This window comes from Vicugna pacos, chromosome 22 (assembly GCF_048564905.1).
Source record: "Vicugna pacos chromosome 22, VicPac4, whole genome shotgun sequence".
In the NCBI taxonomy this organism is placed as follows: domain Eukaryota; kingdom Metazoa; phylum Chordata; class Mammalia; order Artiodactyla; family Camelidae; genus Vicugna; species Vicugna pacos.
In genome coordinates this window covers 22,433,554-22,458,656 of record NC_133008.1, presented here as the reverse complement: position 1 = coordinate 22,458,656, position 25,103 = coordinate 22,433,554, and the positions used below count along the sequence as shown (strand labels likewise).

The 25,103-nt window shown below is 42.8% G+C and overlaps 1 protein-coding gene across 1 annotated transcript in view; it reads left to right on the top strand.

The window, feature by feature from the left end:
• NWD1 (NACHT and WD repeat domain containing 1) overlaps positions 1–22,958 on the top strand; it is a 52,176-nt gene extending 29,218 nt beyond the window's left edge. The window contains 8 exon segments of the mRNA XM_006199090.3: positions 5,157–5,365; positions 7,850–8,122; positions 12,622–12,712; positions 15,445–15,599; positions 16,891–17,167; positions 18,901–19,451; positions 21,173–21,278; positions 22,200–22,958. Coding sequence (XP_006199152.3) covers positions 5,157–5,365; positions 7,850–8,122; positions 12,622–12,712; positions 15,445–15,599; positions 16,891–17,167; positions 18,901–19,451; positions 21,173–21,278; positions 22,200–22,501 — 1,964 coding nt within the window. The 3' untranslated portion in view covers positions 22,502–22,958.
• The last annotated feature ends 2,145 nt before the right edge of the window (positions 22,959–25,103 follow it).

Below are 25,103 nucleotides of genomic sequence, written 5' to 3'. Positions count from 1 at the left end.
CTGGAATACAGCTTCTGGGTTAAAGGATAAGCTATTCTGGGTAAAGAATTTATAGGGAGTGGAGAGTGTAATAGGAAGGTTGAGGACTGTTTAGCACAAATGCTGTTGAGCGAGTGAAGCAGAGATGAGGTTTTGTCAAGAAAAGAGGAAAACAGATTGCAAGAATTTTAAGTCACAGTGAATCAGCAAACAGCTTTAGCATTGGGGAAGCCATTCTGTTAGTTAGTTTCCTACTCTTTCAGTGTCATGAGCTACAATAACCAAAGGGACCAACATAGGGCAGTTAGGGAAGGGATTTCCCTGAGCAGGGACATTCAGCCAAGTTACAAAGGGTATGAAGGAATAAGTTTGCAAAGGGCAGGAGAGTGGGAAGAACATCCCAGGCACAGAAAACAGCCAGTGCAAAGGTCCTGAGGTGGGGAAAAGGCATATTTACCAAATAGCAAGGAAGCTGTGAGGCTGGGGCTTGGGACATGGTATCAAATGAAGCCAGTCACAAAAGACCACATGTATGGTTCATTTACATGAAAGATCCAGAACAGGTTAATCCGTAGAGACAGAAAGCAGATTAGTGGTTGCCAGGGGCCGGGGGTGGGCAGTAGGAGGAAGGGTGACTGCTGATAGGGGTGGGGCTTCCTTTTTAGATGATGAAAATGTTCTGGAATCAGACAGAGGTGATGTTTGCACAACATCGTGGATGTACTAGGTATTACTGATTATACACTTTAAGATGGTTTAAATGATAAGGAGAGGAAGGGGAGGGAGTGACAGCTTTTTGAGGTTTTGAAAATATTCTAAACCTAGCCCGTGGTGATGGTTGCATAACTCTGGGAACATTAAAAGAAGAAAAAACAGTGTACATGAATAGGTGAATTTCATGCTTGTGAATTATATCTCAATAAAGATGTTAAAATATTTTCTCATGGCAATCTAAGCATGTACACTATTTCATTATTTGTTTCTCAACATTGTGCCATAAACATTCGTTTGTTTTCACTGAATCTTTTTAAACACAACTTTATGGAGGTATAATTTACATACCATACAAGATATGTATGAAACGTACGATTCAGTAAATTTTTAGTAAATTTACCAAGTTGTACCACCATCACCATAATCCCGCTGTGGAACTTTCCATCAACACAGGGAGATTCCCTCCTGCTGCCTCTGCAGTCCATCCCCGCTTCCACCCTCAGCTCCATGGCAACCACTGATGTGGTTTTTGAGTCTACAAATTTTGCCTCTTTGGATATTTCATACGGAAGGAATTGTACACTAGGTGACCTTCTGCATCTGGTTTCGTTCACTCCACTCAATACACTGGCATCCATCTGTATTATTACATTTGTTGAGAGTTTGTGCCTTTGCCTTGCTGAGTCGTATTCCATTGTGTGGAAGGAAGAGAGCTTTTCATCCATTCATCCCTTGAAGGACATTTACAGTTGGGGGCTGTTATGGATAATGCTGCTATGATCCATCGAATCTTCATCTTTGTAATATTTAAATGCAGCAAAAATATTTCATTTTCCTTGATAGATCATGTTCCAGAATTTATTAAGCTATTAGAAAAACATTTGGCTATTTAGGCTAATTCTAATTATCTGCTGCTTGGATGACACTGGGATGAATCTGTTTTTACTCTGGCAGTATTTTCTTCATCTTGTTGACTATTTTCAGTGAATGGCACCCTTGAATTGGAAGGTGCGATGATTCCTATGGGTTTCGTGAAGTGTCATGTCATTGTTTTCAAACAGACTGTAGCAGATTAAAACACTCCCCCACCCCAAAGCTCCCAGTATTAGGTGTTTTCATTTGACTCTTTTTGTCTGAGGGGTCGGAGTGGGGTGAGTCCTGATAGACTATCTGTCAAATAAGATTCCCCGTGTTTCCCCACAGTGAATGTGATGTACTTTTAAGTCATGCAATCTCTCAGAGGGAAAAAAAACTCATGGTAGCATTCAACTGAGAATAATTGGAATATGATGGCGTGGTCTTATAATAACAACGCCTTAGTCTAAGCTGAGGACATTAACATTCAGATTCAGAACGTTAAGAAGGGTATACTGCCCCTCCCAATGATAAATCGCTTAGAGAAATTTTTAGTTTATAAAAGTTTAGTGCTTGAGAACAGGATATAAATTCCCCTCTTGAGCTCTTTTTTTTTTTAAATTAATAGTATGCCTGAATAAAGTTCCTTTGGGAAAATAAACTTTACTTGTAATTTAAAAAAAAGATTCACTTTGTTTTATCATTATCCGGATGGCTGTTTTCCCAGAGGTCTAGTCAATCTCTGTATCTGGGTGTGAGCCTTCTGTTCAATGCCTGAGCCCACCTACTGACGGTGACCTTGACTCATTTTTCAAAGTCCTGAAACTCTTATTATTTGTAATCAGAAAAACTCAGTACTCAACTTACTGAAAACACTGAACGTGCTATAAACCTATATAATGTGAAAGGTTTCCAATCACGTGGTAGCATGTTGGCGGTGGTTAGCACTGAGGTTTCAGAGCCAACTGGGAAATTTTCAGGAATTTGGTGAGGTGGTTGTCAATAGCCACAATGTCACACAGCCGTTATTCAGCCTTAAATTGTAGAAACATACAACTAAATCAATTCCATTTAAAAAAGTAATAAATACTCAAAGCTCGTCACTTTCTAATTATTTTACCATACTCTACTCTTTTCTTCTTTCTTCTTTCCCTGAGTTTTAATTAATTAATTAATTAATTAATTAAATTAATTAAATCTTTATTGTGGTATGATTCCTATACAGTAAACTACACATATTTCAGATGTAAAATTTGATGAATTTTGATAGATGTATACACCCATGAAACCACTACCACAATCAAGATAGCTAACATTGCCACCACTCCCCAAAAGGTGTAAATTTCGAATTCCCAATTTATCCCTTCCGAACCCCTTTGCCCCCTGGTAACCGTAAGTTTGTTCTCTATGCCTGTGAGTCTGTTTCTGTTTTGTAGATGAGTTCATTTGTACCACATTCTTCTCTTTCTTCTTGGCTATTGTATCCGTGTGATGGAAGTGGTGTTCTCTGACCATCTCTTCCTAACTCTGTGTACATATATGGTTATATATAGTCATGTAAGCGTGTGTGACCTGTTTTTTTTTTTAGTTAACATCACATTTTGCCTCCTTCCATATCATATGTACGTATATATCTAATTCATTTTAACAATGATAGAGCATCCTGTGTATGGGGGTATATTACAAAGCATTACCATTTATAGAAATTTCGGTTAAAAAAATACCCAAATAGCAAGAAATAAAAATCGCCCCCAATACTGCTGGCGTATGAATTCTAAAAAAGTAAAATTCCCTTCCTTTACTCTCCCCTAACCCTTCAGTCTTTCCCCCTGGCAGTGATCAGTGCTCACAGTCTGTTATATGCCACTGGCGGCTTTCCCCTAGGCTTATGCAGACACAGCTCTGCACTTCGAGCTTTTGCCAAAAAATCACATCATGGCATTTCCTATACTGGGCTGCAACTTGCTTTTGTTACAATAGATTGTAACAAGGTGATGTAGTGGTTGAGAGCCTGGGCTCTAGGCTGAGATCCTGGCTCTATTACTTATTAACTATGTGGCTTTGGATTGTTACTATAGTCAGCTGTGCCTCAGTTTCTGCATCTATACGATGGGAGAGTAGTAGTACCTCATAGAGTTGTTATGAGATTAAAGGAGGCTAATGCATGTCAGCCACTTGCAACTATGCTTGGCACACAGAAAGCACTCAGTAAGTATTTGCTATTGTATTAATTATTATTATGATGATCAGGTCAACGTATATGTAGGTACAACTGTCTTATTATTTTTAATGCCTGCATAATATTCTTTACATGGATGTATCACATTTAACCAACTCCCTTTTCATAGACAGTAAGTTGTTTTCAGTTTTCATTTTATGCAGTGTTGCAGTTAAAGTCATTCTAGGGGGAAAGTATAGCTCAGTGGCAGAGTGCACACTTAGCATTCACAAGGTCCTGGATTCAGTCCCCAGGACCTCCATTAAAATAAATAAATAAATACCAAATTACCTCCCCCCCCCTCAAAAAAATTAAGTCATTCTACATCTTCACACACTTACAGTATTATTTCTGTAAAACACATTCCTAGAAGTGGGATTTCTGAGTCAAATTGTATACACATTTTTCATTTTCCCTCTTTCTCTTAGCTTTTTATTCTAAAGTAATTGTAGACTCAGAGGTTGCTAAAACCATGCAGAGAGTTCCCGTGTATCCTTTATCCACCTTTCCAGGATAACAATGTCTTGCCTAACTATAGCATATTGTCAAAACACAGAGAGTACACATTTTGACTTTCAATAAATGTCACCAAATCACCCTTTTACAAATTTGTATCAACTTCTATCCCATCAGCCGGATATGAAAGTAACTGATTTCTTGTATCTTTGCCAGTACTCCAGTAGTCAATCCATAAAGTTTTTGTCAATATGATGGGTGATATGGTATTGGTATTCCATGTTGCATTTTTGTGGTTACTACTGAGATTGGGCATCTTTTTCAAATGCCTATTGTCCACTTGTACTATTGCTGTAAATTTCTTGTTTATATTCTTTGTCCAACTTGTGGGTAGGTTATTGAGATTTTTCTTGCCTGTTTGTAAGAACTCTGCTTAATAAGGAGGGACTCCATTTATCTGTTATACACTGCAAATATTTTCTCCCAATGTGTATCTTTCAAATACATGTTTATCCCCCTGACAATTTTCACTTCTATGTAATCCAATTGGTCAATCTTTCCTCTTTATGGCTTCTAAATTTCAAGTTTTGCTTAGAAAAAGTATCTCTCCAAGATTATGACGTCTTCTCCTCTAACTTTACCTTGTTTTTTGTTCATTAACTTTAAATACTCCTTGGATGATGTTGAACTTTTGTACCTCTGAGTGATCTCTATTTATTACAAGTTCAAAATTTGGTCAATTGACTTAATCCCAACCAATTGTTGCACTCAGTTTAGCTTTGCCACATTCCATGAATTGTAATCTAGATATGTTCGAATCTATCCATCTTTTCTTTGGTAAACCAGGGAATTTCCAAGCCAATAGATGTTTTGGTAGTTGGAAGGTCAAAATGTTCCCAGCTAATATATTCTCCCTCACCCTGGCCTGCTGCAGGAGAGGTGAGGTGTGTGAAAGTGTTTGCCAAAGGGATGCTCGCCATCTCTGCCTCGAAGGACCGTACCCTGCGCTTGTGGAACTTACTCTCTGGCCAGGAGAAATTCACCATTTGGGATGGAGGCTCAAAAGATCCCACTGAACCACAGGTCTGGACCCTTCATGTGGATGAAGCAAAGAAGGTTGTGTATTTGGCATCTAGCTCAAAGGTAACAAGCACTTGCCCTGTTTGCAAAGAAAAGCTGAGACCAGAGCATTCAAAGATGGCATAGAATGTTATAAAAGGGAGGCGCTCCCTCCTGCAGGGCAAGGGGCTGTAAAAAGAGGTACACAACCACTTGAGAGGGTGCTATAAGGAGCTTCAAACCTCAAAGTTGGGTTAGATGATCTTGATAGTTCTTTCTGACCCTAAGATGTGAGACCTTTCATCTTTTTTCATACAGTCACTTTAATGCTATAGATTTCTCTCGGAATACTGCTTTACCTACATCCCACAAACTTTGATATATTGTATTATTTACATTTGGTTCAAAATACTTTCAGCACTTCCCTTTTGATTTCTTCTTTGATCCATGGGCTATTTAGAAGTGTGATGTTCATTTCCAAATGTTTGAGAGGTTCCCAAATAACATTCTGCTACTTTTTCCCCCTAATTTAATTCCATTTATAGGATGTGAATCCTTTCAAATGTGTTGAGACTCATTTTATGGTCTCTTTTGGTAAATGTTCTACGTGCATCTGAAAACAATATGTGTTCTGCCAGGTTATTCCATTATGTCAATCATAACTTGGTAATTTGATCACTTTACAAATAGAGACATGCAATAGAATAGTGGGTTAAAGCATAGTAACTAAGGCACAGGGAAAATATTGTATCTAACTCCCAGATGACATAGTTGCAAACTGAGTGATCTTGATCGTATCACTTCACGTCTCTGCCTCAATTCTTCATCGACCTCATGAGGTAATGACTATAAAACACTTGGCATAGTGCTTGGTACATAGTAAACACCAAATAATCAATAGCTATTAATTATTCTGTTTTATTAATTATTGGTGTTTGTTAACATAACTAATATTGGTAGCTTATAAACTATGCTGTCCAGTATGGGGGACCACCAGCTGGATGTGGCTACTAAGCACTTTAAATGTGACTATTCTGAATTAAGATTTGCTGTAAGTACAAAACACACACTGGATTTCAAAGACTCAATATCATAAAAATAATATAAAATATTTCCATAACAATTGCATATTGATTACATGTAGAAATGATAGCATTTGGATATATTGGGTTAAATACGTTATATTATTGAAATTGATATCATTTGTTTCTTTTTACCTTTTTTAAGGTGGCTAATAAAAATTTAAGTCACATGTGGCTTGCATTATGTATTTATTGGATAGCACAGGCTTAAATATTACAAAGGTGTTGGTTAATTTCAAAACTGATTACGAAAATCAGTTTTGTTATCAGCAAAAGTGTGGAGTACACAGTAAAGAAATAATATATAATATATAATTACAAAGGTAACAGTTATTAACACTTATATGATTTTGCTTTATGTGGTGTGTTTGTGCATGTGTGCATGAAACAAAATGAGGATAAAACTATATATAAGACCATAAATGCAGTTTTATAAACTATTTTCATTTGCCCACAACCTTAAACATTCTTCAAAAACAGCATGTTTAGTGATTTTATAAAATTCCATTGCATGGCTCTGCTGTAGTTTATTTAACTAATCCCTCATTACTGGACAGATAGGTTGCTTCCAGTTCTTTGCACTTGCAAATAGCTGAGGTAACTTTTTTTATGCATATATCTTTGTATCTCTCCTTATTTCTTTAGTGTAAATTCTACAAATAGAATTAATGGGAAATGTTTACCATTTAGATGGTTACTGCTGATAAAAAGATACGTTTGGGGGGATTAGATTAAAGATGAAACTTACTTTAATTATTAATCAGTAATTATTTGGAATGAACATATATGTGAATGCACATGGCATGGCTTTTTTTTTTCTATTTTTTAAACTTTTTACAAGGACCTACTGTATAGCACAGGGAACTCTACTCAATATCTTGTAATCATCTATAATGGTAAAGAATCTGAAAAAGAACATATATATATATATACGAATCACTTTGTTGTGCGTCTGAAATTAACACAACATTGTAAATCAACTATACTTCAATAAAAACCTTTTTTACCTTTTTATTTTAGAGCAATTGTGGATTTATGGAAAAGTTACAAAGATACTAGAGAGATTTCTGGTATGCCCTTGATCCATACTTCTCTAATGTCACCATCTCACATAACCAGAGTACATATGTCAAAGCCAAGATATTAATATTGATTATTACTATCAGCTAAACTCCAGGCTTTATTTGGATTTTATCAATTTTTCCATGAATGTCCTTCTGTCTTTCTATGAGTCAATCCAGGATACCTTCCCCATCTTTTTTTGGACTGGCAATAAGATTCATGAAGTATAAAAAGAACAGATCTTAATATAGCCTATACTATGTAATAACTTTAAATGGAAAGCAACCTTTAAAAATTGTATAAATTTTTTAAAAATTTGCAATAACAGAAAAAGAAAAAAAATAACAGGTCTTGCATTTGACTCTGGAAAACTTGCAGCCTAGGTCTGCACTCACATGTCTCTTCCTTTTCGTCATTCCACTAGGTCAGTGCTTGGAATCTGGAAACTGCAGCGCTGATTTTCCGTATCCTGGGAGAGGCCTCTGACCCCTGGACGTTCACAGCAGTGCTGACTGCCCAGGCCACGCTGCTGACCGTTTCCAGGGGTGACGTGGTCAGTCTGTGGAGCTCAGCCACAGGAAAACTGCAGAAGAATCAACATTTGTCCAGCGTCAAAGAAGAAACACTTACCTGTGGGGTCTTGGTCCAGAAACAAGGAAAGATGGTGATTGGGTTCAGCAAGGGCTCCATCTCTTTGGTAAGCAACTTGGCTGAATGTGATGTCAACTTTAGCTCAGCTCCAAAGTGCTCAGATGTCCTAGAAGTTGGGAGAAACCATCTCATCTTTGAGCTTTTAAATAAATGACACTTGGCTTTGTAATTATAGGGATTTGCAGCTCAGTGCCACTGTGGCTGGCCAATGTGGATCCTGCTGGGGATGCTCTGGGAGAAAGTGTAGACCATGCATCAGAGCTGTCCCCCGTGAGGAGTCATGAGCTGGGGTTCTACTCACCACCTCCATTAGGGGATGGGTGAGGGCTGCTCCCAGGAGCATTAACACAAGGACCAAGCGTGCTGGAGGGATGGGGTCAGAAAAAACAACCCAGTGCAGAGTTGCAGGGGTGCAGTAAGCAGCTTCAGGAACAGAGGATACACTGAAGAGATACGGATGGGGCACCAAGAGTGAGTTACACGGGAGTCTCAGGTGAAGGAACACTGGCACCACGCCAGGCACTCAAGGCGCTGCAGAAGTACTAGTTCAACCACACCCTCAAGGAACTCAATCTAAGGAGGGAGCCAGGCTCGCCGATGAATTACAGCCACACTAAGAGGATCAGAATGTTTTCAGTAAAAGTAGAAGTAGTGTGCTCTCGGTTAGGGGAAGGAACAAACACTTCTGAAAGAGTCAACCTGGGAAGCCTCCCCTCAGGGAGGCAGCCTCAGAAGAAGGATTTCCAAGATGAATAAGGGAAGACCGAGGGAATGAGGGATATTGTGGTAGGGAGGTAGGAACGTGCCTGGAGTTATTGGGAACAGAGAGGTGGCATGGAAATGGATCACAGAGCATCTCATATGATCTGTTGAGGAGGTGAGAGTTAGAGGAAGGGAGGAATATGTCCACTAAAGAATCTTCTCAAAGCTCTACATTTCTGGACCTCATGCCTCGTAGCCTCCCTGAGCAGTCAAGGAACCAAAGACGATCATGAAAGACAACCCAAGTCTTTTCATCACACCTCTCCATTGCTTCCCTTTACTCCTTCATCCACTGATTGTCTTCGGTAATAGACTTCAGCCTCGTGAGGAACTTGGACTTTAGGATCAGACACACTTGAGTTTGAAAATACCAGTCCTGCCTTCACCTAATTGTATTCTTGGGCTACTCAGCCCTTCTTTGAGCCTCAGTTTCTCCATCTGTAAAGTGGAGGGCATATGGCACCTCCATCTGGGACCACAAGAAAGGATGGCCACCTGTTTGGGCTTCCAAGCAGCAGGGGCAGGGTGGGGGCGTTAAGATAACACTGGAGTGAATTGGAAATATGGTGCTGGCTAAGCTCAGATTTCTCTTTATGTAACTTACCTTTGCTGCCCCGTCCCTAGCCCCTCAATCCTGAAGGCCAGTCTGTTGGTCCCAAGCCTACTGAAGGTGGTACCCTTGGTTAGGAATGCCTGTGGTGCTCACCTGGGCACACATCACTTGTAGGGGGCTCCACAGGCTTTTCTCCCACTGGAGCCCCTATTTATGGCTTGGGCATCTCTTGTGGTTCTTTTTATGGTCAGAGGATGCTCTTCAGCAAGGAAGCATCAGGAACTTTGAGGAACAAGATTTATTACTTACAGGTCCTGGAGGGTAAACAGCACGCAGAGACTGAAAGAGGGAGTGAGTGAACATAGACTGGGGGCTGGGCCTTTGTTGGGATCTAGGGTGGGGTGCCTAGCACTTTGCAGATTTACTTTTAACTAGAAAATTTAAAACATATGAGGAGGAATTAGGGTGCAGGGAGGGGAAGGCAGGATCACTCAAGTGGCCAGTTATCTAGGTTACCTAGGGTTTTCTGAAAGAGGGACCTTCGTGGGTGGGGCAGCCTGGTTCCTTATCTAGTTGTTTTGCTAGCAGCGGCCAGCATATTTATTCCAGATGGATGTCTTTTGAAATGGATGCCTCACTGTAAAAAGCTTGATGTCAGGCACTTGCATTACAGCTGCACACCTGTGACTCTCCACCTGGTTGGGTTTTTTTTTTCCTGACTCCCCTTCCCCTACCGATACACTTAGCCTTTGGCTCAGTGGTCCTGAGAGCAGCCTACACCCAACCTCTAATGGAGGTGGTGGATAAAAACCCAGCTCCTGGCCCCTCCGTTGGGGAGGCTCTGATGCACGCTGTGTACTCTCCCCCAGAGCATCCCCAGCAGGGCTGAGCTCCGTTTGCCCACATTGGTAACTGGCTTGACTAGCCATGTTCATTGGCTGCCTTCCCTTCCCTGTCTCAATTCCCCATTCTCTGCCAGTGTTTCCTGGGATCAACTCCCAAATAAACTAGTTGTCCTCAAATACTATTCTCAGTGTCTGTTTCTGACAGAACTCAAACCAGATTTCTGGCAAGAATGTAAATTGGAGCAGAAAGCTACAGGCAGGACTGAACAGTAATCCACAGTACCCCCAAGAAACTGGTGCTCAGGCTGCAGAGACTGCAGTCCTGTTATTTGGAAACTGGTGGCTGGGCTGGAAGAAATAGGGGTCTCTAGAATCTCACCAGTGCTCAGATCCCAGCCCTGCTGGGCGGAAAGACTTGATACCACCTTCAAAATATTTGAAAACAGTGGTAAAATCAGTTCAACTAAAGATGAGATCAAACCCAGGCCCACCTGAAGTACAAACTGAATTGACTCAGACCCCTCCACATTAGAGGCACAACAAAAGGAGCATCTCCTTTTCTAAGGGGAAATATTATTTAGGCTTTACTCTCCTTTTATATACAATATACATCATATTACAAAAATTATGACATAGACAAAGAAGCAAAAACAGGACCGCAATCAAGAGCAAAAGCAACCAATAGAAGCAGATACACAAATGACTCAGATGTTTAAATAATCAGGCAAGAACTTTAAATTATTTAGGATAAATACTTACACTTGTTAGTGTAAACAGATGGGAAATTTCAAAATTTCAGAATCAAAACTAGAAAAAAAGGACCAAATGGAAATGCTAGAAACAAAAAAATAGAATTTCAGAAATAAAGAATTCATCTGATGGACTTCAGAGAAAACTAGTTGCAGCAGAGAACGATAGTGAATTAAAGATAAATGAATGGAAATTAGATATACAGAAAAAAAGCAATGAGGGGGGAAAGAACAAAACACCTGAGCATTACGGGGCAATGCTAAATGATCTAACATACAACTAGATGAATTTTTACAGATAATAAGGTGATCAGTTATGCCAACAATTGGAGATATATGTCTGCAATACTAACCTCTGAAATCTGACTTAAATAGTCTAAGGAATTCTGTGGTGCTGAGAGAAATAAACATTGGTGTGCAGTTATTGTTAGGGTAACCCTCAAAACAACACTAAAATGTAGCTGCTGCCATTATTTGTATGTTACAGATGAGTGAACTGAGGCACAGAGAGGTGAAATCATTTGCCTAAGGTCACACAGCTGGGAAGTGTCACAGACAGGATTTGAACTCAAGCAGTCTGGCTCTTGGATCTAGGCTTCTAAGTGCTTGACATCCAGGGCCAGGTCCTTCTTTGCTGTGACGGCTGTACTGTGCATTGTAGGGTGTTTGGCAGCATCCCTGGCCTCCACCCACTAGATGCAGAGCATCTGCCCCATCATAACAAGCAACAGTGTCTCTAAGACATTGCCCAGTGTCCTCGGTGGCAAGGGGTGGGTGGTAATGGAGGTGGAATCACCCCTGCCCCAGTTGAGAACCACTGCCCCAGACACATTAAGTGAAAAAGCAAGAAACTTGCAGAACAATACCTATGATGGATGGTGGAGAAAAGGAAGCTTGTGTAAATGTTCATCTACACAAGTGGATTCTCAGCAAACAGACAACAGTTCCTTCCAGGGAGAAGGAGGAATGGCAAGGAAGGTGGGGAGATGCTCATGGCACGCTCCGGATGTTTATTTTTTTAATTGTATATAGTATTACTGTTTAAGACTTTTAAGCTTTAAAAGAATCACAATTTTTTTAAAAAATGAGCAATAACAGCCATGTAGAAATTCATTTCCTCCTTCCCCTGCTTAAAACAAAAACAAAAGCAAAAACAAAAAAATCCCTAAGAACCTTCCTCTTAGGTCTGAACAAAATCAGTTCCTTTCTGCAACTCAGGAATGGGGAGAATGGTATTGTCCTCCCCATGGCTCCAACCTGTCTCTGGATCTTCTCTGAAATTCCAGCACCCCTGTAGGGGCAGAAAACTAGAACGCTGGGACGTTCTCTGGGCCCCTGAGTTGGTTAGGACAACAACAACAACAACAATAGTAATAATAGCAGCTGCCACTTTGGGAGGCCTGACCATGTGCTGGAGGGAATCATCCTATGCACTTTTTAGCCCACGATACCCTGGGAAGCAGTTCTGATATTATCGCCCATCTAACAGATGAAGAAACTGAGGCAGCCAGGGGCTAAGGAATTTGCTTAGGATCACAGAGCTGCTGAGTGGCAGAGCCCGGAGTCAAATTCAAGCTCTTGACCCTGAACCCTTAACCCTGTGGAATGCTTGATGGGCATCCTTGATTCTGCACAGGTTTCCTCTGAAGGAGACAGCCTGCTGGAAAAGCTTCCAGAAGCTGTGGAGTTCCTGGTGGTCTCCGAAGATGAGTCCCTTCTCGCTGCAGGTAGAGTTTGGATCTCATTGGGAGTCATGAGGCGGCAACTCTGGATTAGGTTGGAGGTGGAGAGGGGCTTGGGGAAAGGGAGAAGTGGGTCAGTAAACTTTTTCCGCCAAAAGCCTCATGGTAAGCATCATTGCCAGTCTCTGTTGCAACTACCCAACCCTGCGTTTGTGATGAGAAAGCCGTCACGGAAAGTATTTAAAGTGAGTATGGCTATGTGCCAATAAAACTTTCTTTGTGGATGCCGAATTTTTAATTTCATATCATTTTTATGGGTTATGAAGTAGTAATCTTATTTTGAGTTCTTCCAAGCATTTGAAAATGTAAAAACTATTCTTAGCTCACCTATAAAGATTGGTGATCAGCCAACTTTTGCCCCTGGGGCTGTAGATTGCCAACCCCTGTTCTGCGTAAATCTCTTAACCTTTTGGGGCTTCTGGTCCGTTCCTTTGAAATGAGAGTAGTTATCCCTGCTGGATAGTCATAGGGATAGGGTGGGGCTCGGGGAGAGGATGGAGTACACTCAGCCCACACAAGCCCTGCTTTTAGGAGCTTCCAGGCTAGCAAGAAAGATGGGCAAATAGGTAGCCCCAAGAAAGAGTGGTTGGTACTATGACAAGATAAGAATCAGGAGCTATAGGAGCATGTGACAGGGTTCCCTTCCTTAGTCTGAAGCAATCAGGGAAGGCTACCTGGTGGAGGTGACCCACAGATGCTTCAAATCCTGATTTAAAAAAAAATTTAGAGGAGTTTTCGATTCACAGCCAAACTGAACAGATGGTACAGAGAGTTCGACATACCCCCTTGCTCCCACTCACACACAGCCACTCCCATTATCAACATCCCCTATCAGAGTGGTGCATTTGTCGTAATTTATGTATTTGCACTGGACACAGCATCCTCACTCAAAGTCCATAGTTTACGTTATGGCTCACTCCTGATGTTGTACATTCTGTGGGTTTGGACAAATGTCTAATGATACGTATCCATCATTATAGCATCATACAGATTACTTTCACTGCCCTTAATCAGTCTGATTTTTACAAGGCCACTTCCAGGGGCCAAAGACACTTTAGACTAGAACTGTCCAGTAATGCAAACTACAAACGTGAGCCATGTTCATTAGTGTGAATGTTCTCATGACCCCATTTTAAAAGGTAATAAGAAACAGTGGCATTTGTGTTAATAATACATCTTTTTTTTTATCCTAACACCACTATGGCTTTTATATATACAGATAATTTGTCTATTTAATATCCATTTTCTTGTTTGAAATTTAAGCTCTTGCATCAGGAGTTTTGTTTATCCTCCTCACTGCCAAATTCCCAGCATCTAGAATAGTGTCTGATGTATAGGAGGACTAAGTAAAAAAAAAAATGTGTTTTAATGGAGGTACTGGGCATTGAACCCAGGACCTCGTGCATGCTAAGTATGCACTCAACCACTGAGCTATACACACCCCCCAACAATATATCTTCTTTAATCTAATAGGTCCCCAAACCCAACATGAAATCAGTATGAAAAATTTAATTATATATTTCACATTATTTTTTTTAATATTCTTGTGTGAAGTTTTTGATATCTGGCATGTATTTTATACTTACAGTTCATCTCAATTTGGACCAGCCACATTAATAGCCACATATTGCTCACGGTGACCACATGGGAGAGTGCAGGTCCAGTAGAGTGCTTACGTTCCAAGATTGATGGATGATTGAGTAATTTATACCCTCTATCCTGTTTCTGAAAGAATTTCAGGTGGCTTAAGTACGTGTAAAATAGAGCAGCACAGAAAACAGGAAAAAAAGACAAATGACAATGAGGATAGAAGCACAAAATAGAATCAGGACTGAGACCAAAGGCATTAAGGATCTCAATGACCTAGAAACCTGTTACAGCTGGTTTTAAAGGGTGGCTCTTTCCATCAGCCAGTGAGAAAAAGGAGCCTCAGCAGTTTCCCCAACCAGTTTTGGGAACCAGCCTTTGCTTGGGAGCTGTACCTCGATCTTAACTTAGCTAAGATCAGGCAAGGATTTCACTGAAGTTTCATAAATAGAATTGCAGTTCAGGGGTCCCCAAGATCACTTTCAGGTTTGATGGTTTGTTAGGACTCGCATAACTCAGAAAAGCGGTCCCATTCACGGTTAACAAAATCAAGGTGATGGTAGGACTTGTTCCCTCCAACGTCTCCAGAGAGGTTTTTGGGGTTTTTTTTGCCTCTTCCAGCTCCTGCCAGGATTCCTTGGCTTGTGGCCACATCTTTCCAGTCTCTGCCTCCATCTTCACATTGCCTTCTCTGCTCTTTGTGTCTCTGTGGCCATTTTTTTAATGGCATCCAGTCCCTGACTTCATTGCCTTTATTACAATTGTAAATCACTTTCTTTTTCTCCCTCCCTACCTCCCTTCTTTCCATCTTCAAAATACATTGACTCTGTGTCCAGCTTTACGCTAGGTTCTGGGGGACCATGAGCAACCCAGAGAGGCAGAAACAGCCCTCTGGAAACTCACAGTCTTGTGATAATAAATAACTTGACTGTTTTCTGGGAGATCATTGATCACTGTTGCGCCTCCCTCCCCACCAACTGGAGGCTCTGTGAGGATGGGAACCTTGTCTATCTTATTCACCACTGTTTTCTTTCCACCTGCATATAGTAGGTGCTCCAAAAAAACTTTGTTGATGGGATTGCATTATTCTCAAGGAATAAAAGATATAATTCAAGTCCCTGCCATTTTAGGTTTTGGGAGATCCGTGCGGATATTCTTGGCAGACTCACAGGGGTTTCATCGATTCATGGCCACCGACCTTGAACATGAAGACACAGTGGAGACGGCTGTTTTTGGTCCTGAAAATAATCTGATTGTCACTGGGTCCCGGGATGCACTCATTCAGGTCAGGAGGAGATTCCCAGCCCATCAGCCTCACCTCCACCTCTGGAACAGAAAGTAGGAATCTTTAGGGATCTTCTGGCTTCAAAACACAGAATCCCCCAACAACTAGTGTAGGCAGAACAGGGCAGGTCATTGGGAGGATATTGGGGGAGGGATCCCCTGGGACCCAGAGACAGACCTGGGGGGAATTACCAAAATAGTCAACAAAGGAGAATTCCCACTGAACCTCAAAAACTGGGAGGATTTTGGCCTTTAGAGTGGAGCAGGGCTTGGGAGAGGGAAGGAAAATTTCTGTTAAGCTCAAAGTTCCTGAGGCTGGGGAGAAAAGCACGTGAAAAAGTAGCAGTTTTCCAACCTTCTAGTCTTAGGCCCTCTCTAGATTCTTGAAGATTATTGAAGACCCCAAGGAGCCTCTATTTATGGGGCCTATATCAATATGATTTGTATATTTTTAACAAATGATCTATTTTGGAATTGTTTTAGGATTTACACAGGCTTTGCAAGGAGAGCCCCGAGTTCCCACATATATATCCAGTCTTCACCCAGCTGCCCACCCCATTAACCTCTCACATCACCTCGATTCCATTATCAAAACCAAGAAATTACCATGGGGACAATATTAGTGACTCATCTACTGACTCAGATCTGATTTCACCAGTTTTCCCACAAATGTCCTCTTCCAGGATCCTGTATTGCATTTAGTCTCTACTGATAATTGCCATATAAAAAGTTTTAAATGACAAGACCTCAAAATATTTCTCCATTAATTCATGGAATATGACATGTCAACAGAATAACACACTTTTATGAAAACAGCTACATTGTCTGAAACCAACAAACAGAAACAGTGATAAGAGTGTCATCGTTGCACATTTTGGCAAATCTCTTTCTTGTCTGGCTTGAAAGAAGACAATTGGATTTTCATATTCAGTTCTGCACTCTCCTATCTGTTGTGATAACGTGTTCCATAGCTTCTGGAAAATGCCACTGCTCACTTGTGAGAGTAGAAAAGGCAAATGACTTCTTAAATTATTACAAAAGTAATTTTGCTTTTGTGGAACTCCCTGAAAACCCCGTTTTGCAGAACCGCCTGGTGGGTACCCTCCAGGGATTCCCCAGAACACACTTTGAGAACTGCCATGGTAGCTGGATGGTGAGATGTGGGTAAGCTTGAGGGGGTAGGAGATGTGAAGGCCCTGGAACTGCAGCCTAAAAGATTACCTTAGGTGGACAGATGAGTTTAAGCCTATTTCCGGAAAAAGACAGCTCTGCCCCTCTGCTTCCATCCTCAGGTGTGGAGTCTGTCAGAGCAGGGAACTCTGCTAGACATCTTGGAAGGCGTTGGGGCCCCCGTGAGCCTGCTGGCCCAGGGTGGGGCCTTGGTGGCATCTGCTTCCCATCAGTCCTCATCTTTTAAAGTCTGGGATCTCACCTACACTCAGAAGCCGAGGGCCTCTACCCCATTTCTGGACCGCACGGGCCTCACTGCAGTGTCACACAATGGAAGCTACATTTACTTCCCTAAAATTGGGGACAAAAACAAAGTCATCATTTGGGACCTGGCAGAAGGTTTGTAAGATCTAAGCACAGTCATTTGTATGGGTAGGAATTGAAGCCCCTCTCTTGGTCTGTTTGGACTGTTATAACAAGACACCATAGACAGAAGGTGGTGGGGAGATTAAACAAATGCACGTTTCTCATGGTTCTGGAGGCTGGAAAGTCTGAGATCAAGGTATTGGCAGATTGATGTCTGTGGAGAGCCCGCTTCCTGGTTTGCAGTTGGCCACTTTCTCCTTGTATCCACAAGTGTCAGAGGGCAGAGAAGGAAGCAAGCTCTCCTGTCTTCACTTACAAGGGCACTAATCCCATTCGTGGGGGCTCCACCCTCATGACCTAATCCCCTCCCAAAGGCCCCGCCTCCTAATACCATCACATTAAGAAGCAGGATTTCAACATGCCTTTTGGGGTAAGACACATTCAGTCTCTAACACCCCAACTCCGGTCAGGTTGAAAGTAGCCAATAGAAAATAAGACCATCTGATTTTATTAATTTCCCGCAGATGGTAACTGTCTGTCTGGTTGTCAATCCCTGTTTTAGCTGAGGCTCCCCTGGAGGCAGGGTCTGTGATGGAGATACCTGTACAAGTGGTATGTAGATGGAGCCCCCAGGAGAAACCCAAGAGGGAGTAAGAGAAGCAGACTGAGCAGGGGCAGGACTGTGCAAGGATGGAGGCTCATCCTGCTCCCATGAGGAACCCTGGAGCGTGAATTGTACCTCGAGATTGTCCCATCTTGAAGCGAGGGGGTCAGCCTTTTTAACTCCCATATCAGGCAGTCACCGGCCTGGTGCCATCCTGGGTGGTGGGCACGCCTCCATCCCCCAGGCATTTCCAAATGAGGTGCTTCCTTCACTCAGTGGCTGTGGGAAGCCTTAGATCTGGTAAAGCTGGGTGGATGAAGGTATAAAATTTCCTCATTAATGATAAAATAATATGAGAAAAGAAATTCACACTCAAGTTCATGCATCCAGGGATTTGGCAGACATTTGTTCAGTGCTAGCACCGGGCGGAGCTCTGGGAGTTGGCCGTGAGCAAGATGGAAGTGCCTGACTGCTAGTCCTGGGGCTAAGCAGGATCCTACGAAATAGAGCAATGTGGAGGCAATGAAGTAGGAGTCGCAAACCAGGGCCAGTGAGCCACATCTGGACACACACATTCATTTACATATTATTTGTGGCTGCTTGGGGGCTACAACAGCAGGGTCAAGTGGTTGTGGCAGAGAGCAGACAGCCTGCAAGACACAAATAATCGCCCTTCTGCCCTTTATAGAAGTCTGTATAGGAAGCGATTTGGAGGAGAGGTCATATGAAGCCATGAAGCCCACTGAAAGGCACATACATCTGTTCTGGGGGCAGTGAGAAGTCCTCCCAGGGTGTTAGGCCTGGCAATGAGATGCTGCAGTTTTCATTTTTTAAAGCTTGGATGATTGGAGGGCAGGAGGGGAAGCAGGGAAACTAACAGTCACCGAGTTGAAGAGTATGGGTGATGAAAGCATTTTTAAAAATCCTTAAAAACAGGAACCAGCCTTCCCATGATCTGTTCTTTTTTTGGGGGGAGGGGGAGGATAGGGAGGTAATTCGATTTACTTATTTGTTTGTTTGTTTGTTTGTTTGTATTTTTTTAATGCAGGTACTGGGGATTGAACCCAGGACCCTGTGCACGCTAAGCATGTGCTCTACCTCTGAGTTACACCCTCCCCACCCTCCATGATCTGTTCTTGATGTGGTTTTCTCCCCATGACAGGTGAGGAGCAAGATGTCCTGGACACCTCCAATGAGGTCAGGTGCCTGGAGGTCGCGGAACAGGCCAATCTCCTTTTCACGGGCCTCGTTTCTGGGATCGTCCTGGTGTTCCCCCTGAATTCCAGACAGGATGTGATGTGCATCCCCCCTCCAGAGGCCCGGAAAGCCATCAACTGCATGGCCCTTAGTAAGGACGAAGGGCACCTGGCCATCGCCTATGACAGCATGGTCCTGGTGCTGGACATCAGCCCTGGGGACCCCTGTCCGGTCATTGACGGGCCAACATACACCTTCTATACCCAGCTGCCCGACACCATCGCCAGCGTGGCCGTTCTGGCTGACTACCGCGTGATCTACGGCATGACCAATGGGGACCTCTTCCTTTACGAGTGTGCGAATTCCAAGGTGTTCCCACTGGAGGCCCACGGGAGCCGAGTCACCTGCGTGGAGGTCAGCCACAAGGAGCAGCTAGCAGTCAGTGGGTCCGAAGAAGCCCTTCTGTGTCTCTGGGACCTGCAGGCGTGCAAGTGGAAATTCGAGATGAGCTACACGGTGCGTGGCCTGCCACACCACGTGCATGCTAGGCCCTGGCGTTAAGACACTGATGACAGGCATCATTTATTAAGTGCCCACCATGTCCCACTGACCACGGTCAGGACTAGGGTGAGTCAAATGAGAGGTCCTCACCTCCAGAGCAGAGTTTTAGGGGGTGCCAAAAAACTCGTCAATCCAGAGAAATCATATTTTAGCGTGATGTTTTAAAAAATCAAAATAAATCCGAAAAATCTATGAAGAACAAAACATCAACCTTTAAAATAAAGGCAAGGTCCAAATCCTTCCCTGGCACAGCCTTGCCTCACTCTCCTCACCCTAATCCTGACTGGCCATTCTTTCACCCAAAGGTTTGGATGGTCCAACTCATGCCAGGCTTCTTTCTAGTGCTGAGGAAGGAGCTATGAACAGGGTATCTCACATCTCGGAGCCATGTTCTAGTGGAGGAGACACTGAGCTCCGTGAAGGCAGGATTTTTGTGGGCTTTGTTCACTGAGATGGCCCAAGTCCCTAGGAGACTTGCCTGATAAATGTTTTGTGAAATAAAAACAAAGCAACAAATATATGATGAGTTGGGGTGCAACAAGTGTTTGAAGAAAAATAGGGTAAGACAGAGGGGGTAGAGAGTGGCAAGGGCTGCTATTTAAGAAGGCCAAGGAAGTCTGGTGGAACAGCATTGTAGGTAGAAGGAACAGCAGCTGTGAAGGTTCTGAGAAGGGAAACTGGTGACTCCTTTGCATACTAAGAGTTTGCACTATTCATCTCTTAAGGAGTTATTATAATTCTTGTATCATTGTGATTAAGAGCTATATTGTATGTTTACATACTCACACTATATATTATGAAAAATAAACATATTAAAATATCATTCTACAATTTAATCCTCACAACAGTCTTGTAAAATTGATGCTATTATTCCAGTTTCTCAGATGCAAAACAAAGATCAGCATTTTAGATTGCAAGATATAAAAATTGTTAATAAACTAAGGGAGACAATCTTGTAACTAAGTGAACAGAATATGTGTAGTTTGATCTTAAAAAGCCTTCATCCCACCTGACTTACTCTTTTTTATGAAGCCACTATAAAACTGAGAGGTAATTAATCGTTTGCCTTTTTGAGATGAGAACTGTCACCACAGCAGTTAAATACATAGCTTAAAAAAAAAACTTAACTTTGGAACAATATTAGATTTACAGAAAAATTGCAAAGATAGTACAAAGGTTTCCACCTACTCGCCACTCACCAGGTCCCCCGATGTTAACATCTTAGACTAGATATACTAACTGGAGTACATCTGCTAAAACTAAGAATGTAACATGGGAACACTATTGTTCACTATCAATTTTATTGGGATTGTACGCTTTTCAATGAATTAACTTCTTCTGCCTAGGATCTAATCTAGGATCCCAAATTGCATTTAGCATCTAGCTTTTCATTAAACACAATTGGAGCTAATACTTGTATAACCGAGCTCACTGGTGAAATTAAATCCCGTAATTCCCACTCTCCAATGCAAAATGTCACTAACTCTCTCAATCCAATCTCTCTGACGATATGTTTTGGTCCTGGGAATATCAGTGCTACCCATCTCTCAAGATTTTAACTTGATCCATCTCCCCGAGGGGTGCTTACAAGTCTGGCTTCCTACACACACGCCTTGGGGCTGGACTCCTGGGAGTCTTTCGGTCTGAAATCAAGCTCACGTTGCCTTTTTCAACAGAATTCTTACTGCAGAGGAGTCCAATGTGCTTGCTTCTCCAAGGATGACAAGTATGTCTATGCAGGCTTGAAGGATCGCTCCATAATCGTCTGGAGTGTGCTGGATGGTGAGTCTTTTTGCTTTGAGGGTAGGACTGAGCTTAGATCTGACAATGAAGGGCCCTGTTCTGGGTCCTGGCTGTTACAGGGCCCTGCTCTGTCCTCCCCTAGCTGGGTCCCTCCTCTTAGGGAGGTATCTGCAGTCCCAGGAACAGGCCCAATTGGAGCTATACTTCCTCTTCTAGACCCATGCTCTGGGTACGCAGAACTCCAGAACACCCTCCCCATCTGGCTCAGAGTCCTCTTTCAGGTGTGTAGGCCTCTTCCCCAGATCTATCCTTCTGAAAGTGGGCTGTGTCCACAGTGTGCACACCCCCAAGCTCAGAGGGTGGCCAAAGAGTAGTGTGCATGGAGTCTGGATGTGTGAGCTGGGTGGGGGTTCACATGTATGTATCTGAAGTCCCTAGGGGTGTAGGATGGAGCTGGATGTGAAAGAGAAGGGGCAAGCTACAAACAGCTGGGGGCTGGCTATCCCTCACCATTACATTCTGGTGTGTAACCGAGGAGCCCAAGAATCCTCAGCCCAAACCTGGTAACAAAGGTGCCTGGCTAAAAGTCACAGATGGCTAAGAAGGTGAGGTCTGTGAATTGTGGCCGAGAAGCCCATCCTGGGCAGGTTCACAACCTCTCTTCCTACTCCTCCTCCAATAAAAATGATATTTACTCAGTTCGCTCTAGGCTGAAACTGATACTTAGCACCTGACATGCATGACATCTTCAGAATTCCCCTCAGCAGGGAGGTTAAGTTATCATTCCCATGTTGCAGATGGAGCAAGAGGGACTCTGAGAGGTTGGATATCATGCCTAAGCTAGTAAGGGGCATAGCAGGGATTTGGCCCCATGCAGCTAACTCTTGAATATGCGAGATTAGATATCTGCGGCCCCCTTTTTATCGTTTGTGCCTTCCCCTCCTCCCCCTCCCTCCACAGGCGCACTGCTGGCGGTCCAGTTTGTCCATGCCGTGGTGAACAGAATCATCTCAACCTCCAATGGCTTCATTGCCCCCAGCAGACACGGCTATCTCATCCGTGAACGTTTCCAGTGCCCTTCATCAAGAATCTCACAACAGGACCCTCTCAAGAACTTCAAGAAGGCAGTGTGGATGGTCAAATCCAGGCAGAGAGAAGAGCTGGCAGCTGCTGCAGGAGCACTCCAGGACTCGAGATCAGGGAGTGCCCAGGGAAACGAATCCAAATCAAACAAACGCTCACAAGTCTGCCTGCTAGTGTAGAAACCCCCCATGGGCTCCAGTGAGGTTCACCCCATTCGATCTGGCTGAAGAAAAGGGAATGAATGTGTTGATGTATATCTGGACCCAAAGCCTCCAATTATGTGACCCAGACCTTGCTTCCCACCATCATTCCAGTCTTCTCTCCTCCTTGTCAGCTCCATTCACAGACCTTCCATCCCCAGGTTAACAACATGACAGCCAAGTTCAGTAGAAAAGAGAGTTTCCCTTACCCAACAGTTTGAACCAAAGTCCTGGCTCTGAGTCTGTTAGCTCCAGTTGGCTTATACACCCATCCTGGAACACAAAGCTATCTCTGGGGAGAATGCAATACTCTGATTGGCGGGCCTGATCCAGTTCCCATTAGGGCTGAGGATGGAGTCAACACCGCCCAACTTTGTGGACTGAGAATGGGAGAGGCTATTCCTGGAGGGGAAACTGGAGTGCTGGTATCTGGAGGCCAAAGGGGGAAAGATGGATGTGAAACCAACCAAACCACAAATGTGGACCACAGAGTTTTTCAGTTTATGAAGCGCCAGATGCTATTGCCTGATCCTTCTCACAGCCCACACTTCAGGGAGGGCAGGAGTTTCTGTGTCCATTTTATAGACAAGGGAACTGAACGTTGCAGAGGTAGCTGTGATTCGCTCAAAGTCACGAGCCTGAGGTGCAAGAGCTCTGAGAAATAAGAGCCCAGAGCCTCCCCATCCCAATCCTTGTTGGACCACCTCGCTCCGATTTTAGACTCAGAAGCATGACCATCTATTCCACGGGCACCACACTCAGATGCTCCTAGGGGCCAGTGAGTAATCTAGATGATTGCTGTGCACCTGGGTGGGCAGCAGAGAGTGATGGTGACAATAGGAACAGGGCACTGCTCTGTCTTGGGTGGACATGGGTAACCTGACTCTTCCTCAGATCCGCCACAGGGAAAGCATCCTGGTGCCAGAGCTTCCTGTTGTCGTAAGTAAAGCCAGAAATCCAGACTTTTATGAGAAATGTTCCCCCACCACTTTTTTTTTTAAAGCCGGTGATTGGCTCAGATTTACATCTAGAGGCACATTTGGCCAGTGTGTCTCTAGTTCGTGAGCTGACTCATGACCCAGGCTGGCATTAAAACAGGAAACCTGTTATCATTCTTCCATCTCTACTCCCTGGCTCCCAAACTTGGAGGATCAAGATGCTTTTTATCTTAAAAACTGGAGGCTCTTGGAAGCAGATGGGAAGAGTTGCCGAAATCTCCCTGCCATGCTTTTGGACCATGTCCACCTTGTGCAAATTCAACAGTCCAGCTGTTTCCGTTCTGCTTAAATGGCTCTTTCTTCTTTGCCTGCAGCCTTCTACAAGCCCCACTTGCTTCTGGGACTTCTGCTATAAGGATAGGAGAGTTCAAACCTTCAAGGTGCTATTCCTTTTCCCCTTCTTCGGAATTCCAGATAGAGTTTTAGAAAAAGCAACCTTAGAAATAGAGGCTTTTGAGCTGGATGTGACCCTACTGACGGTCATTTCTCAAACTAGGGTTCCAAGGAGGGCTTTGGTAGTTCTGCAAATTTTAGCATCAAATTCCATTTTTAAAAATATTTTAAACTTTAAATTTAAAGTGCACATTGGGGGAGGGTACCTAGATCAAGTGGCAGAGTGCAGGCTTAGCACGCACGAGGTCCTGGGTTCAATCCCCAGTACCTCCATTAAACATAAAAATAATAATTAAACAAATAAACCTAATTACTTCCCCCTGACAAAAACAAAAACAAATAAATAAATAAATAAATAAAAACAACAATTAAAAAAAAAATAAAGTGCACGCTGGGCAGCAGGTTTTAAGGTGTTGGAGATAACTAACGTAGGGTTCTCCTGCCGTCTGCATTTAACTTAGATTGTGAGGGGAGCCCTCGAAAAAAACAGCCACTCTTTGCCACCACGTCTCTATGAATCAGGGAGTTAGCCAACGCAGAGATAAAGTGGATGTGATTGAGTATGATTTCAGTTACAACTTCTGGCTTAAAATGTGTGTACAATTGCTTTGTACGTAAATATGAATTTGAACATAGGAGAGACATTTTTACTAATAAAAGTCTACTCTGAACTGTTGCTTACGTTGGGGTGTTTGTAGTGAGTTTTCATTTGAGAAGGAGTTTGGTAGCTATGACTGTTTGACAAGCACCATGCTTTGCTGTGGAGTGACTTGCCTGAGATCTCCCAGCCCTGATGGAGACAGGGTAAGAGCATGGTTATTGTGCTAACAGGACTGTACTGACATACTATCCAAACTGGGACATTTTTGAGAGTGAAAGGGAGAGCTCTTAACAATTATTCCGAGACAACTTCAATCAACTGGACTGTCCCAAGACAAGTGGAATATAGAGCCCCTCTAGCTACAGCATGAATTCATTTATGTTAAATTCTTGAGACTCTTTAAATTGAGATATAAGTGACGTATGACATATCAGTTTCAGGCATATAACATAATGATACAATATTTGTATGTATTGTGTAATGATCACAATAAGTCTGGTTGACATCCATCACTACACATGGTTACCATTTTTTTTCTTGTGATAAGAACTTTCGAATATACAGTACATAGTATTAACTATGGTCACCA